The 17,450-nt window shown below is 48.2% G+C and overlaps 1 protein-coding gene across 1 annotated transcript; it reads left to right on the top strand.

Annotated features, from left to right (window-relative positions):
• The first annotated feature begins 248 nt into the window (after positions 1-248).
• LOC137609407 (platelet binding protein GspB-like) lies at positions 249-15,767 on the top strand. Its single transcript, XM_068336413.1, has 4 exons — positions 249-12,876; positions 12,935-13,041; positions 14,005-14,125; positions 14,203-15,767. Exons 1-4 carry the CDS (start codon positions 249-251, stop codon positions 15,765-15,767), a joined length of 14,421 nt encoding a protein of 4,806 aa, XP_068192514.1.
• Positions 15,768-17,450: the final 1,683 nt, after the last annotated feature.

The raw sequence follows: 17,450 nt of genomic DNA, 5'->3' as shown, positions 1-17,450 counted from the left end.
CCGTGATCTATCTACCCACTTTTTCCAATGTCGCAGGGTTGCTGGAGCCTATCCCAGCAAGGTCCTTAGGCAAGGTACACTCCGGGCATAACAAAAAAAAATATTCAAAGAAAATATTGTTGTGAAGAATGCATTGCTATGGAATGCCCAACATCAAAGTGTTTTCATCTGATGGTTTTTGATGTTGAAAGATTGCCATGTAACTATTTATTTGCAAATGAGTGGCAGTTGTGGGATAGAGCATTATAATGTCAAGCTACATACTTGGAAAATTGCGGCCATTCCAGGCAAAATCTCCAACACAGTCAGCCCAGGCAAAATCTCCAGACCAGCCAGTCCAGGCAACATCTCAAGTCCAGCTAATCGAAGAAAAATCTCTAGTGCAGCCAATCCAGGCAACATCTCCAGTCCAGCCAATCCAGGCAAAATTCTCCAGACCAGCCAATCCAAGGAACATCTCCAGTCCAGCTAGTCCAGGCAAAATCTCCAGTCCAGCCAGTGCAGGCAACATCTTCAGTTCACCAAAAGTAGCCAATCCAGGAAATATCTCTAAAACAGCAAGTCCAGGCAAATCCTCCAGTCCACAAAATCTAGGCAAAATCTCCACTTCCGCCAGTCCAGGCAAAATCTCCAGTCCACCCAATACAGGGAAAATCTTCAGTGCACTTAATGCAGGCAAGATCCCCATCCCAGCTAGTCCAGGCAAAATCTTCAATCCAGCCAATCCAGGGAAAATCTCCAGGGCAGCCAATCCAGGCAAAATCTCCAGTCTGAACAGTCCAGGCACAATCGCTACTCCAGCCAGTTTAGGCAAAATCTCCAGTCCACCCAATACAGGGAAAATTTCCAGTGCACTTAATGCAGGCAAGATCCCCATCCCAGCTAGTCCAGGAAAAATCTTCAATCCAGCCAATCCAGGGAAAATCTACAGTACGAACAATCCAGGCAGAATTGCTGCTCCAGGTAGTTCCGGCAAAATCTCCAGGGCAGCCAATCCAGGGAAAATCTTCAGTCCTGCCAAAATCTTGGGTCTGAACAGTCCAGGCACAGTCGCTACTCCAGCCAGTTTAGGCAAAATCTCCAGTCCACCCAATGCAGGGAAAATTTCCAGTGCACTTAATGCAGGCAAGATCCCCATCCCAGCTAGTCCAGGAAAAATCTTCAATCCAGCCAATCCAGGGAAAATCTCCAGTACGAACAATCCAGGCAGAATTGCTGCTCCAGCTAGTTCCGGCAAAATCTCCAGGGCAGCCAATCCAGGGAAAATCTTCAGTCCTGCCAAAATCTTCGGTCTGAACAGTCATGGCACAATCGCTACTCCAGCCAGTTTTGGCAAAATCTCCAGTGCAGCCAGAGCAACCAATCCAGGAAAAATCTCCGGTGTCAACTATCCAGGCAAAATCTCCAGTCCAGCAAATGCAGGCAAACTTTCCAGTCTAGGATGTCCATGCAACATCTCGAATATAGCCAGTCAAGGCAAAGTCTCCAATGCAGCAAATGCAGGCAAAATTTCCAGTCCAGCCAGCAAAGGCAACATCTCCAGTCCAGCCAGTTTGCGCAAAATGTCTAGTCCAGGCTGTCCACACAACATCTCCAGTACAGCCAATTCTGGCAAAAACCCCAGTCTAGCCAGTCCAGGCAAAATCTCCAATCCAGCCAATCCAGGCAAAATGTCCAGTCCAGCAAGTCGTGGGAAATTGTCCAGGGCAGCCAATCGAAATAAAATCTCCAGTCCTGCCAACATTTACAGTCCAAACAGTACATCCACAATCACTACTCCAACCAGTTCAGACAAACTCTCCAGTCCAGCAAATGCAGGCAATCTCTCCAGTTTAGGCTGTCCATGGAACATCTCGAATGCAACCAGTCCAGGCAAAATCTCCAGTACATCCAATCCAGGCAAAATCTCCAGTCCAGCCAATCTTGGCAACACCTCCAGTCTAGCCAGTCCAGGCAAAATCGCCAATCCAGCCAATTCAGTTAAGATGTCCAGTCCAGCCAGTCCTGGGAAATTCTCCAGTGCACCCAACCCAGGAAAAATCCCCAATGACAAAAGTCCAGGAAAAGACACCCGTCCAGCCGATCCAGGAAGCATCTCCACTGAAGCCAACCCAGGCAACATTTCCAGTATAGGCAGAGAAGCCGATCCAGCCAAATTCTCCAGTCTTGTCAATCAAGTCAACATCTCCAGTCCAGACAATCCAGACAAAATCTCCAGTCCAATCAGTCCAACCAAAATCTCCGGTCCAGCTGATCTAGTTAGCATTTCCACTCAAGCCAACCCAGGTAACATTCTGAGCCCAGCCAATCCAGGCAAATTCTCCAATCTAGTCAATCCTGTCAACATCTCCAGTCTAGACAATCCAAACAAAATCTCCAGTCCAGCCAATCCAGGGAAAATCTGTGGTGCAGACAATCCAAACAAAATCTCCAGTCCAGCCAATCCAGGGAAAATCTGTGGTGCAGACAATCCAGACAAAATTTCCAGTCCAATCAGTCCAACCAAAATCTCTGGTCCAGCTGATCCAGTTAGCATTTCCACTCAAGCCAACCCAGGCAACATCCTGAGCCAAGCCAATCCAGGCAAGTTCTCCAGTCTGGTCAATCCTGTCAACATCTCCAGTCTAGACAATCCAAACAATAACTCCAGTCCAGCCAATCCAAGGAAAATCACTGGTGCAGACAATCCAGACAAAGTTTCCAGTCCAGCCAGTTCAGGCAAAATCTCCAGTCCAGCCGATTCAGGGAGCATCTCCACTCAAGCCAAACCAGGCAACATCTCCAGTGCAGGAAGAGAAGCCAATCCAGGGAAAATGTGTGGTGCAGACAAACCAGACAAAATCTCCAGTCCAACCAAAATCTCCGGTCCACCTGATCCAGTTAGCATTTCCACTCAAGCCAACCCAGGCAACATCCTGAGCCCAGCCAATCCAGGCAAGTTCTCCAGTCTAGTCAATCCTGTCAACATCTCCAGTCTAGACAATCCAAACAAAATCTCCAGGGCAGCCAATCTAGGCAAAATCTCCAGTCTTGTCAATCAAGTCAACATCTCCAGTCCAGACACTCCAGGGAAAATCTGTGGTGCAGACAATCCAAACAAAATCTCCAGTCCAATCAGTCCAACCAAAATCTCCGGTCCAGCTGATCCAGTTAGCATTTCCACTCAAGCCAACCCAGGCAACATCCTGAGCCCAGCCAATCCAGGCATAATCTCCAGTCCAGCCAATCCAGACAAAATCTCCAGTCCAGCCAATCCAAGGAAAATGTGTGGTACAGACAAACCAGACAAAATCTCCAGTCCAATCAGTCCAACCAAAATCTCCAGTCCAGCTGATCCAGTTAGCATTTCCACTCAAGCCAACCCAGGCAACTTCCTGAGCCCAGCCAATCCCGGAAAGTTCTCCAATCTAGTCAATCCTGTCAACATCTCCAGTCTAGACAATCCAAACAAAATCTCCAGTCCAATCAGTCCAACCAAAATGTCCGGTCCAGCTGATCCAGTTAGCATTTCCACTCAAGCCAACCCAGGCAACATCCTGAGCCCAGCCAATCCAGGCAAGTTCTCCAGTCTTGTCAATCAAGTCAACATCTCCAGTCCAGACAGTCCAGACAAAATCTCCAGTCCAGCCAATCCAGGGAACATGTGTGGTGCAGACAATCCAGACAAAATCTCCAGTCCAACCAGTCCAACCAAAATCTCCAGTTCAGCTGATCCAGTTAGCATTTCCACTCAAGCCAACCCAGGCAACATCCTGAGCCTAGCCAATCCAGAGAAGTTCTCCAGTCTAGTCAATCCAGACAATATCTCCAGTCTAGACAATCCAGACAATATCTCCAGTCCAGCCAATCCAGGGAAAATTTCTGGTGCAGACAATCCAGACAAAGTTTCCAGTCCAGCCAGTTCAGGCAAAATCTCCAGTCCAGCCAGTTCAGGCAAAATCTCCAGTCCAGCCGATTCAGGGAGCATCTCCACTCAAGCCAAACCAGGCAACATCTCCAGTGCGGGAAGAGAAGCCAATGCAGGCAATCTCTCCAGTCCAGCCAATTCAGGCAACATCTCCAGGGCAGCCAATCTAGGCAAAATCTCCAGTCTTGTCAATCAAGTCAACATCTCCACTCCAGACAGTCCAGACAAAATCTCCAGTCCAGCCAATCCAGGGAAAATCTGTGGTGCAGACAACCCAGACAAAATCTCCAGTCCAATCAGTCCAACCAAAATCTCCAGTCCAGCTGATCCAGTTAGCATTTCCACTCAAGCCAACCCAGGCAACATCCTGAGCCCAGCCAATCCAGGCAAGTTCTCCAGTCTAGTCAATCCTGTCAACATCTCCAGTCTAGACAATCCAAACAAAATCTCCAGTCCAATCAGTCCAACCAAAATCTCCAGTCCAGCTGATCCAGTTAGCATTTCCACTCAAGCCAACCCAGGCAACATCCTGAGCCCAGCCAATCCAGGCAAGTTCTCCAGTCTAGTCAATCCTGTCAACATCTCCAGTCTAGACAATCCAAACAAAATCTCCAGTCCAGCCAATCCAGGGAAAATCTGTGGTGCAGACAATCCAAACAAAATCTCCAGTCCAGCCAATCCAGGGAAAATCTGTGGTGCAGACAATCCAGACAAAATTTCCAGTCCAATCAGTCCAACCAAAATCTCTGGTCCAGCTGATCCAGTTAGCATTTCCACTCAAGCCAACCCAGGCAACATCCTGAGCCAAGCCAATCCAGGCAAGTTCTCCAGTCTGGTCAATCCTGTCAACATCTCCAGTCTAGACAATCCAAACAATAACTCCAGTCCAGCCAATCCAAGGAAAATCACTGGTGCAGACAATCCAGACAAAGTTTCCAGTCCAGCCAGTTCAGGCAAAATCTCCAGTCCAGCCGATTCAGGGAGCATCTCCACTCAAGCCAAACCAGGCAACATCTCCAGTGCAGGAAGAGAAGCCAATCCAGGGAAAATGTGTGGTGCAGACAAACCAGACAAAATCTCCAGTCCAACCAAAATCTCCGGTCCACCTGATCCAGTTAGCATTTCCACTCAAGCCAACCCAGGCAACATCCTGAGCCCAGCCAATCCAGGCAAGTTCTCCAGTCTAGTCAATCCTGTCAACATCTCCAGTCTAGACAATCCAAACAAAATCTCCAGGGCAGCCAATCTAGGCAAAATCTCCAGTCTTGTCAATCAAGTCAACATCTCCAGTCCAGACACTCCAGGGAAAATCTGTGGTGCAGACAATCCAAACAAAATCTCCAGTCCAATCAGTCCAACCAAAATCTCCGGTCCAGCTGATCCAGTTAGCATTTCCACTCAAGCCAACCCAGGCAACATCCTGAGCCCAGCCAATCCAGGCATAATCTCCAGTCCAGCCAATCCAGACAAAATCTCCAGTCCAGCCAATCCAAGGAAAATGTGTGGTACAGACAAACCAGACAAAATCTCCAGTCCAATCAGTCCAACCAAAATCTCCAGTCCAGCTGATCCAGTTAGCATTTCCACTCAAGCCAACCCAGGCAACTTCCTGAGCCCAGCCAATCCCGGAAAGTTCTCCAATCTAGTCAATCCTGTCAACATCTCCAGTCTAGACAATCCAAACAAAATCTCCAGTCCAATCAGTCCAACCAAAATGTCCGGTCCAGCTGATCCAGTTAGCATTTCCACTCAAGCCAACCCAGGCAACATCCTGAGCCCAGCCAATCCAGGCAAGTTCTCCAGTCTTGTCAATCAAGTCAACATCTCCAGTCCAGACAGTCCAGACAAAATCTCCAGTCCAGCCAATCCAGGGAACATGTGTGGTGCAGACAATCCAGACAAAATCTCCAGTCCAACCAGTCCAACCAAAATCTCCAGTTCAGCTGATCCAGTTAGCATTTCCACTCAAGCCAACCCAGGCAACATCCTGAGCCTAGCCAATCCAGAGAAGTTCTCCAGTCTAGTCAATCCAGACAATATCTCCAGTCTAGACAATCCAGACAATATCTCCAGTCCAGCCAATCCAGGGAAAATTTCTGGTGCAGACAATCCAGACAAAGTTTCCAGTCCAGCCAGTTCAGGCAAAATCTCCAGTCCAGCCAGTTCAGGCAAAATCTCCAGTCCAGCCGATTCAGGGAGCATCTCCACTCAAGCCAAACCAGGCAACATCTCCAGTGCGGGAAGAGAAGCCAATGCAGGCAATCTCTCCAGTCCAGCCAATTCAGGCAACATCTCCAGGGCAGCCAATCTAGGCAAAATCTCCAGTCTTGTCAATCAAGTCAACATCTCCACTCCAGACAGTCCAGACAAAATCTCCAGTCCAGCCAATCCAGGGAAAATCTGTGGTGCAGACAACCCAGACAAAATCTCCAGTCCAATCAGTCCAACCAAAATCTCCAGTCCAGCTGATCCAGTTAGCATTTCCACTCAAGCCAACCCAGGCAACATCCTGAGCCCAGCCAATCCAGGCAAGTTCTCCAGTCTAGTCAATCCTGTCAACATCTCCAGTCTAGACAATCCAAACAAAATCTCCAGTCCAATCAGTCCAACCAAAATCTCCGGTCCAGCTGATCTAGTTAGCATTTCCACTCAAGCCAACCCAGGCAACATCCTGAGCCCAGCCAATCCAGGCATAATCTCCAGTCCAGCCAATCCAGACAAAATCTCCAGTCCAGCCAATCCAAGGAAAATGTGTGGTACAGACAATCCAGACAAAATCTCCAGTCCAATCAGTCCAACCAAAATCTCCAGTCCAGCTGATCTAGTTAGCATTTCCACTCAAGCCAACCCAGGCAACTTCCTGAGCCCAGCCAATCCCGGAAAGTTCTCCAATCTAGTCAATCCTGTCAACATCTCCAGTCTAGACAATCCAAACAAAATCTCCAGTCCAATCAGTCCAACCAAAATCTCCGGTCCAGCTGATCCAGTTAGCATTTCCACTCAAGTCAACCCAGGCAACATCCTGAGCCCAGCCAATCCAGGCAAGTTCTCCAGTCTAGTCAATCCTGTCAACATCTCCAGTCTAGACAATCCAAACAAAATCTCCAGTCCAGCCAATCCAGGGAAAATCTCTGGTGCAGACAATCCAGACAAAGTTTCCAGTCCAGCCAGTTCAGGCAAAATCTCCAGTCCAGCCAATTCAGGGAGCATCTCCACTCAAGCCAAACCAGGCAACATCTCCAGTGCAGGAAGAGAAGCCAATGCAGGCAAAATCTCCAGTCCAGCCAATTCAGACAACATCTCCAGGGCAGCCAATCTAGGCAAAATCTCCAGTCTTGTCAATCAAGTCAACATCTCCAGTCCAGACACTCCAGACAAAATCTCCAGTCCAGCCAATCCAGGGAAAATCTGTGGTGCAGACAATCCAGACAAAATCTCCAGTCCAATCAGTCCAACCAAAATCTCCGGTCCAGCTGATCCAGTTAGCATTTCCACTCAAGCCAACCCAGGCAACATCCTGAGCCCAGCCAATCCAGGCAAGTTCTCCAGTCTAGTCAATCCTGTCAACATCTCCAGTCTAGACAATCCAAACAAAATCTCCAGTCCAGCCAATCCAGGGAAAATCTCTGGTGCAGACAATCCAGACAAAGTTTCCAGTCCAGCCAGTTCAGGCAAAATCTCCAGTCCAGCCAATTCAGGGAGCATCTCCACTCAAGCCAAACCAGGCAACATCTCCAGTGCAGGAAGAGAAGCCAATGCAGGCAAAATCTCCAGTCCAGCCAATTCAGACAAAATCTCCAGTCCAGCCAATCCAAGGAAAATCTGTGGTGCAGACAATCCAGACAAAATCTCCAGTTCAATCAGTCCAACCAAAATCTCCGGTCCAGCTGATCCAGTTAGCATTTCCACTCAAGCCAACCCAGGCAACATCCTGAGCCCAGCCAATCCCGGCAAGTCCTCCAGTCTAGTCAATCCAGGGAAAATATCTGGTGCAGATAATCCAGACAAAGTTTCCAGTCCAGCCAGTTCAGGCAAAGTCTCCAGTCCAGCCGATTCAGGGATCATCTCCACTCAAGCCAAACCAGACAACATGTCCAGTGCAGGAAGAGAAGCCAATGCAGGCAAAATCTCCAGTACATCAAATCCTGGTAACATCTCCAGTCCGCCCAATACAAGCAAAATCTGCAGTCTTGTCAATCAAGTCAACATCTCCAGTCCAGACACTCCAGACAAAATCTCCAGTCCAGCCAATCCAGGGAAAATCTGTGGTGCAGACAATCCAAACAAAATCTCCAGTCCAATCAGTCCAACCAAAATCTCCGGTCCAGCTGATCCAGTTAGCATTTCCACTCAAGCCAACCCAGGCAACATTCTGAGCCCAGCCAATCCAGGCAAATTCTCCAGTCTAGTCAATCCTGTCAACATCTCCAGTCTAGACAATCCAGACAAAATCTCCAGTTCAATCAGTCCAACCAAAATCTCCGGTCCAGCTGATCCAGTTAGCATTTCCACTCAAGCCAACCCAGGCAACATCCTGAGCCCAGCCAATCCAGGCAAGTCCTCCAGTCTAGTCAATCCAGGGAAAATATCTGGTGCAGATAATCCAGACAAAGTTTCCAGTCCAGCCAGTTCAGGCAAAATCTCCAGTCCAGCCGATTCAGGGAGCATCTCCACTCAAGCCAAACCAGACAACATCTCCAGTGCAGGAAGAGAAGCCAATGCAGGCAAAATCTCCAGTACATCAAATCCTGGTAACATCTCCAGTCCGCCCAATACAAGCAAAATCTGCAGTGCACTCATTGCAGGCAAGATCCTCAGCCCAGCCAGTCCAGGCAAAGTCTTCAATCCAGCCAATCCAGGCAAAATCTCCAGGTTAGCCAATCCAGGCAAAATCTCCAGTCCGAACAATCCAAGCACAATTGCTACTCCAGCTAGTTCAGGCAAAATATCCAGCGCAGCCAAACCAGCTAATCTAGGAAAAATATCCAGTATAAACAATCCAGGCAAAATCTCCAGTCCAGCAAATGCAGGCAAACTCTCCAGTATATGTTGTCCATGCAATTTCACCAATGCAACCAGTAAAGGCAACATCTGCAGTGCAGCCAGTCCAGGCAACATCTCCAGTCCAGGCAGTCCAGGCAAAATTTCCAGTCCGAACAATCCAAGCACAATTGCTACTCCAGCTAGTTCAGGCAAAATATCCAAACCAGCGAATCCAGGAAAAATATCCAGTATAAACAATCCAAGCAAAATCTCCAGTCCAGCAAATGCAGGCAAACTCTCCAGTATATGTTGTCCATGCAATTTCTCCAATGCAACCAGTAAAGGCAACATCTGCAGTGCAGCCAGTCCAGGCAATATCTACAGTCCAGCCAGTCCAGGCAAAATTTCCAGTCCAGCCAGTCCAGGGAAAATCTCCAGGGCAACCAATCCAGGCAAAATCTCCACTCCTGCCAAAATCTCCGGTCTGAACAGTCCAGGCTCAATCGCTACTCCAGCCAGTTCGGGCAAAATCGCCATTTCAGACTGTCCATATAAAAACTCCAGTACAGCCATTACAGGCAAAAATTCCAGTCAAGACAAACATTCAAGTACATCCAATCCAAGGAAAATCTCCAGTCCAGCCAATTCTGGCAACACCTCCAGTCCAGCCAATCCAGGGAAAATCTTCAGCCCTGCCAAAATCTTCAGTCTGAATAGTCCAGGCACAATCGCTACTCCAGCCAATTTTGGCAAAATCTCCAGTGCAGCCAGAGCAACCAATCCAGGAAAAATCTCCAGTGTCAACTATCCAGGCAAAATCTCCAGTCCAGCAAATGTAGGCAAACTTTCCAGTCTAGGATGTCCATGCAATATCTCGAATACAGCCAGTCAAGGCAAAGTCTCCAATGCAGCAAATGCAGACAAAATTTCCAGTCCAGGCTGTCCACACATCTCCAGTACAGCCAATTCTGGCAAAAACCCCAGTGTAGCCAGTCCAGGCAAAATCTCCAATCCAGGCAATCCAGGCAAAATGTCCAGTCCAGCAAGTCGTGGGAAATTGTCCAGGGCAGCCAATCGAAATAAAATCTCCAGTCCTGCCAATCCTGGCAACACCTCCAGTCTAGCCAGTCCAGGCAAAATCTCCATTCCAGCCAATTCTATTAAGATGTCCAGTCCAGCCAGTCCAGGGAAATTCTCCAGGGCAGCCAATCCAGGCAAAATCTCCAGTCCTGCCAAAATCTCCAGTCCAAACAGTACAGGCACAATCACTACTCCAGCCAGTTCAGACAAACTCTCCAGTCCAGCAAATGCAGGCAATCTCTCCAGTTTAGGCTGTCCATGCAACATCTCGAATGCAACCAGTGCAGGCAAAATCTCCAGTACATCCAATCCTGGCAACATCTCCAGTCCACCCAATACAAGCAAAATCTGCAGTGTACTCAATGCAGGCAAGATCCCCAACCCGGCCAGTCCAGGCAAAGTCTTCAACCCAACCAATCCAGGCAAAATCTCTGGTGCAGACAATCCAGACAAAATCTCCAGTCCAATCAGTCCAACCAAAATCTCCGGTCCAGCTGATCTAGTTAGCATCTCCACTCAAGCCAACCCAGGCAACATCCTGAGCACAGCCAATCCAGGCAAGTTCTCCAGTCTAGTCAATCCTGTCAACATCTCAAGTCTAGACAATCCAGACAATATCTCCAGTTCAGCCAGTTCAGGGAAAATCTCTGCTCCAGACAATCCAGACAAAATTTCCAGTCCAGCCAGTTCAGGCAAAATCTCCAGTCCAGCTGATTCAGGGAGCATCTCCACTCAAGCCAAACCAGGCAACATCTCCAGTGCAGGCAGAGAAGCCAATGCAGGCAAAATTTCCAGTCCAGCCAATTCAGACAACATCTCCAGGGCAGCCAATCAAGGCAAAATCTCCAGTCCTGCCAAAATCTCCAGTCCAAACAATACAGGCACAATCACTACTCCAGCCAGTTCAGAGAAACTCTCCAGTCCAACAAATGTAGGCAATCTCTCCAGTTTAGGCTGTCCATGCAACATCTTGAATGCAAACAGTCCAGGCAAAATCTCCAGGACATCCAATCCAGGCAACATCTCCAGTCCACCCAATACAAGCAAAATTTGCAGTGCTCTCAATACAGGCAAGATCCCCAGCCCATCCAGTACAGGCAAAATCTTCAATCCAGCCAATCCAGGCAAAATCTCCACTCCTGCCAAAATCTCCGGTCTGAAAAGTCCAGGCACAATAGCTACTCCAGCCAGTTCGGGCCAAATCACCATTCCAGGCTGTCCACACAAAATCTCCAGTACAGCCATTACAGGCAAAAATTCCAGTCAAGACAAACATTCCAATACATCCAATCCAAGCAAAATCTCCAGTCCAGCCAATTCTGGCAACACCTCCAGTCCTCCCAAAATCTCCAGTCTAAACAGTCCAGGCACAATCACTACCCGCGCCAGTTCAGGTAAACTCTCCAGTCCAGCAAAGGAAGGCAAATTCTCCAGTTTAGGCTGTCCATGCATCATCTCTAATGCAACCAGTCAAGGCAAAATCTCCAATGCAGCAAGTCCAGGCAAAATCTTGAGTACATCCAATCCAGGCAAAATATCCAGTCCAGCCAGACCATGGAAAACCTCTGGTGCAGTCAGTCCAGGCAAAATCTCCAGTCCAGCCAATCCTGGCAAAATCTCCATTCCTGCCAATCCCGGCAAAATCTCCAGTCCAAGCCAACTCTCCGGTTCTGCCAATCCAGGCAACATCTGCAGTCCAGCCAGTCCAGGCAAAATCTCCAGTCCAGCCAGTTCATGGAAAACCTCTGGTGCAGTCAGTCCAGGCAAAATCTCCAGTGCATCCAGTATTGCCAATCGAGGAAAAATCTCCCGTCTAGGCTGTACATGCAACATCTTCAATGCACCCAGTGAAGGCAAAATCTCCAATGCAGCCAATCAAGGTAAAATTTCCAGAGCAGCCGGTGCAGCTAATCCAGGATCATTCTTGATTTCAGCCAACCCAGGAAACATCCCCAGCTCAGGAAGTTCAGGCAAAATGTCTTGTCCATCCAATCCACGCAACATCTCCAGTCCAGCCACTCCAGACAAAATCTACAGTCCAGGCCATCCATGCAACGTCTCCAATGTAGCCAGTCAAAGCAAGATCTCCAATGTAGCAAGTGATGGCGAAATTTCTAGTCCAGCCAATCCAGGGAATGTTTCCAGTCCAGCCAATTCAGGCAAAGTCTCCAGTGCAGCCAGAAAAGTAAATCTGAGAAAAATCATCTGTGCAGCCAATCCATGTAAAATCTGCAGTGTAGTCACAGCAGCCAATCGAGGAAAATTCTCCAGTGGACCCAATCCAGATAAAATCTCCAGTGCAGCCAATTCAATCCACACTCACAGCCCAACCAGTGTAGGCAAAATCTCCAGTCCAGCCAATCCAGAGAACATTTCCAGTCCAGCCAATTCAGGCAACGTCCCTAGTACAGCCAGTCCAGATAAAATCTCTAGTCTAGGCTGTCCACCCCGCATCTCCAAAGCATCCAGTCATGGCAGAATCTCCAATGTAGGAAGTCCAGGAAAAATCTCCAGTCCAGCCAATCGAGAAAACATTCGCAGGCAAGCCAATTCAGGCAACTTCTCCAGTGCAGCTAGTGCAGCCAATTCAAGAAAAATCTCCAATCCATCCAATCCAGGCAAAATCTTCAGCGCAGCCAGTGCAGCTAATCCAGGTAAAATCTGCTGTGCAGCCAGAGCAGCTATTCGAGGCAACCTATGCAGTGCATTCAATCCAAGGAAAATCTCCAGTAGAGACAGTGCAACCAATCCAGGTATGATCTCCAGTCCAGGCTGTCCAAGTAACATCTCCAGTGCACCCAGACAAGGCAAAATCTCCAATGCAACAAGTCCAGGCAAAATCTCCAGTCCAGTCAATTCAGGGAACATCTCCACGCCAGCCAACTCAGGCAACATCCCCAGTGCAGGTAGAGCAGCCAATGCAAGAAAAATCTCCTGTCCAGCCAATCTAGGCTGCATTTCCAGTTCAGACAGTCCAGGTAAAATCTCCAGTCCAGCCAGTCCAGGGAAAATCGCTGGTACAGCCAATCCAGGTGAAATCTCCAGTCTATCCAAGGTCTCCAGTCCAGACAGTCTAGGAAAAATCTGCAGTCCAGTCAATTCAGGAAACATTTCCAGTCCTGGCTGTCCATGTAATATCTCCAATGCACTCACTCAAGGAAAAATCTCCAATGCAGTAAGTCCAGGCAAAATCTCAAGTCCAGCCAATCCAGAGAACACTTCCAAGCCACCGTTTTCAGGCAACATCTCCAGCGCAGCCAGAGCAGCCAGTGCAAGAAAAATGTCCAGTGCATCCAAACCTGGCAAAGTCTTTAGTGCAGGCAGTGCAGCCAATACAGGCAAAATCTTCAATGGAGTCAGAGCAGTCAATCCAAGGAAAATATCCAGTGCAGGCTGTCCACGCAACATCTCCAGTAGAGCAACCAGAGCAGCTAATCCAAGGAAAATCTCCAGTGCAGGTTGTCCAAGCAACATCTCCAATATACCAAGTAAAGGAAAAATCACTAATGAAGCAAATCCAGGCAAAATCTACCCTCCATTCAATCCAAGAAACATTTCCTGTCCAGCAAATTCAAGCAAAATCTTCAATGCAGTCAGAGCAGCCAATGCAAGAAAAATCTCCAGCCTGGGCTGTCCACGCAACATCTCCAGTGCGCCCAGTCAAGGCAAAACCTCCAATCTAGCCAATCCATGCAACATCCCCAGCCCAGCCAGTCCAGACAAAATCCCCAGTACAGCCAATCCAGGCAACATCTCCAGTTCAGCCAGTTCAGGCAACATCTGCAGTGCAGACAGGGCAATCAATCCAGGAAAAATCTCCAGTGCAGCCAATCCAAGCAAGACTTCCAGTCCAGCCAATCCAGGCGACATCTTTAGTTCAGCCAGTCCAGGCAAAATCTCAAGTGATGCCAATTTTGAAAAAATCTCCAGTCCAATCAAAATCTTCAGTCCACCCCATCAAGCCAACGTCCTGAGCCCAGCCAATCCAGGCAAATCATCCGGTCTAGTCAATCCAGTCAACATCTCCAGTCCAGATAGTCCAGACAAAATCTCAAGTCCAGCCAATCCAGGCAAAATCTCTGGTGCAGACAACCCAGGCAAAATCCCCAGTCCAGCCAGTTCAGGTGAAATCTCAAGTCCAGAAAATTCAGGCAAGTTCTCTAGTGCAGCAGGAGCACCCAACCCAGGAAAAATCACTAATGCAGAAAGTCCAGGCAAAATCTCTTGTCCAGCCAATCCAGGAAGCATCACGGCTCAAAACAACCCATGCAACATCTCCAGTGCAGGCAGAGCAGCCAGTGCAGGAAAAATATCCAGTCTAGCCAATGCAGGCAACATCCTGAGCCCAGCCAACCCAGGAAAATTCTGTAGTCTAGTCAATCCAGGGAAAATTTCTGGTGCAGACAATCCAGACAAAATCTCGAGTTCAGCCATTCCAGGGAAAATCTCTGGTGCAAACAATCCAGACAAAATCTCCAGTCCAATCAGTTCAGGCAAAATCTCCAGTCCAGAAAATTCAGGCAAGTTTTCCAGTGCAGCCGGAGCACCCAACCCAGGAAAAATCACCAATGCAGAAAGTCCAGGCAAAATCTCCAGTCCATCCGATCCAGGGAGCATCTCCCCTCAAGCCAACCCAGGCAATATCTCCAGTGCAGGCAGAGCAGCCATTGCAGGAAAAAGCTCCAGTCTGGTCAATCCAGGCAAAATCTCCAGTCCAGCCGATTCAGACAACATCTCCAGCACAGGCAGTGTAGCCAATACAGGAAAAACCTCCAGTGCTTCCGATCCAGGCAAGACCTGCAGTCTAGCCAATTCAGGCAACATCTCCAGTCCAGACAGTGCAGGCACAATCTTCAGTCCAGCTAGTTCAGGCAGAATCTGCAGTCCAGAACGTTCAAGCAACTTCTCCAATGCAGCCAGAGCACTCTACCCAGGAAAAATCTCCAATCCAGCAAGTTCAGGCAAAATCTCAAGTACAGCCAATCCAAGGAACATCTCCTGTCCAGCCAATTTAGGCAATATCTCCGGTGCAAGCAGACCACTCAATCCAGGCAATACCTCCAGTCTATACCCCAATCCAGGCAAAATATTCAATCCAGCCAATCCAGGCGACATCTCCAGACCACCCGGTTCTGGCAAAATCTTCAGTGATGCCAATTCCGACAAAATCTCCAGTCCAGTCAAAATCTCCAGTTTCCCCAATCCAGGCAAAATCTTCAGTCCAGCCAATCCAGGCAACATCCCCAGCCCAGCCAATCCAGTCAACATGTCCAGTCCAATTCGTTCAGATAAAATCTCCAGTCCAACAAATCCAGGCAACATCTTGACTCCAGCCAATCCAGGCAAATTCTCCAGTCTAGTCTATCCAGTCAACATCTCCAGTCCAGACAGTCCAGACAAAATCTCCAGTCCAGCCAATCCAGGGAAAATCTGTGGTGCAGACAATCCAGACAAAATCTCCAGTCCAATCAGTTCAGGCAAAATCTCCAATCCAGCCGATCCAGGGAGCATCTCCAGCGCAGGCAGAGCAGTCAATCCAGTTAAGACCTCCTGTCTAGCCAATCCAGGCAACATCTCCAGTCTAGCCAATCCAGGCAACATCTCCACTCCACCCAGTTCAGGTAAAATCTCCAGTGATGCTAATCCCAACACAATCTCAAATCCAGTCAACATCTCCAGTTTCCCCAATCCAATCCAATCCAATCCAGGCAAAATCTCCAGTCCAGCCAACCCAGGCAACATCACCAGCCCAGCTAGTCCAGACAATCCAGGGATTGGCTGGAATGGAGATTTTTGACTCCAGTACAGACAGTCCAGGCAAAATCTTAAATCCAGCCTGTTCAGGCGAATTCTCCGGTCCAGAAATTTCAGGCAACTTTTCCATCGAGCCAGAGCAGCCTATCCAGGAAAACTCTTCAATGCAGCAAGTCCAGACAAAATCTCCAATCCAGTCAATCCAGGCATCTGCAGTCCAGTCAGTCCAGGCAAAATCTCCAGTTCAGCTAGTACAGGCAAAATCTCCAGTTCAGCCAAAATCTCCAATCCACTCAATCCAAGAAAATTCTCCATTCCTCCCAGTCCATGCAAAATACCAGTCCAGCCAGTCCACGGAAAATCTCTGATGCAGCCAATCCAGGAAAAAACTCCAGTCCAGCCAAAATCTCCAGTCCAGACAGTCCAGGTAAAATCTCTACCCAGCCAGTTCAGGCAAAATCTCCAGTGCAACTCAGGCGATTTGACTTTGACCTCATCTACCCACCCCAGGTCTCGGAAGCTGAAGCCTGATGCCTTCTCTCATCAGTTTGCCTGTGAGGAGGGTGAGAATGACACAGGGACAATCCTCCACTCCACGTTTGTAATAGGGGTGGTTAGTTGGTAGGTGGAGCAGGAAGTCTCTCTGAGGCACAGAAGAATCATCTGCTGCATGAAAGTTCGTCCCACCTACCACCAGTCGCCTGTGCTTTGCTTCATAGGTTGCGTGCAACCCAGGGGTCCACCAGACGTTGTCCCTGCTCCAATAGGGTTTCTGGTGGACGTCCATGGCTAAAGATGTTCGAGCCTTTGCTGCCTCATGCTCATTCTGTGCCAACAACAAGACCTTCCATCAAGCTGTGTCGGTCTCCTGCGGCCCTTACCAATTCCTCTGCAGCCATGGTCTCACATCGCGTTTTGTCACTGGCCTTCCACTATCCAAGGGTAAAACCATCATTCTCACAGTCATTGATGGGTTCTCCAAGGCAGTTCATTTATTCCCCTCCCTAATCTCAGGCCACCAGCCTCCTCTGTGTTCTGGTTCTGTGTCTGTGTCGTGTTGCTCTGCAGTGCTGCAGCGTGGCAGGAGGTGGGGCTGACCTTGTGGGCAGGTTTCTTGTATTGTATATACTTTGTAAATAAAACTGAATGTAACTTAATGTGTTGGACAAATAAAGTATTTAACTATCTATCTTACCCTTTCTTGCTCTATTGTAGCCATATATAATAGGAAATTGATTAATGATTATTGATTCTTGCAGGGTTCAATAAAGCAATAAGAGATGTGGATTACAACATGTCTGTAGGTTCTCAGTTATCCAGGTTATGGTTATCCAAAGCTGTTTAAATCAGTCCACTGGACTTTAAGAATGTTTCTCGTCTCTCATCCAACCATCCTCAGCAACCTCTGTGTTCCACTTACTGAGGGAAACAGGTGGCTGGAGCTTATCCCAGCTGACTTACAGTTGAGATGCAGGGAACACTCTGAGCATGACGCCAGTGCACTGCAGAGCCACATGAAAGACAAACAACAAGACATACAAGGCAGTTGCAGACTGCAACATCCTGCAACACCCCTGAATTCAAAATTTTACTGACCTACTTGGTCTTAATCACACTGGCCTTCTCATCTTTCTATCTTATCTGGTTCCTGAGTGTACAAAAGTTGAATTTGACCTTGACCTACTTTTCTCAATGTTAAAGTCATAATCTAATTTTCTTGTCTAAT

The sequence above is a fragment of the Antennarius striatus genome, chromosome 16, assembly GCF_040054535.1.
Source record: "Antennarius striatus isolate MH-2024 chromosome 16, ASM4005453v1, whole genome shotgun sequence".
NCBI lineage: Eukaryota > Metazoa > Chordata > Actinopteri > Lophiiformes > Antennariidae > Antennarius > Antennarius striatus.
The sequence above is the reverse complement of the archived record's forward strand: the minus strand, read 5'-3'. Positions and strand labels throughout refer to the sequence as shown.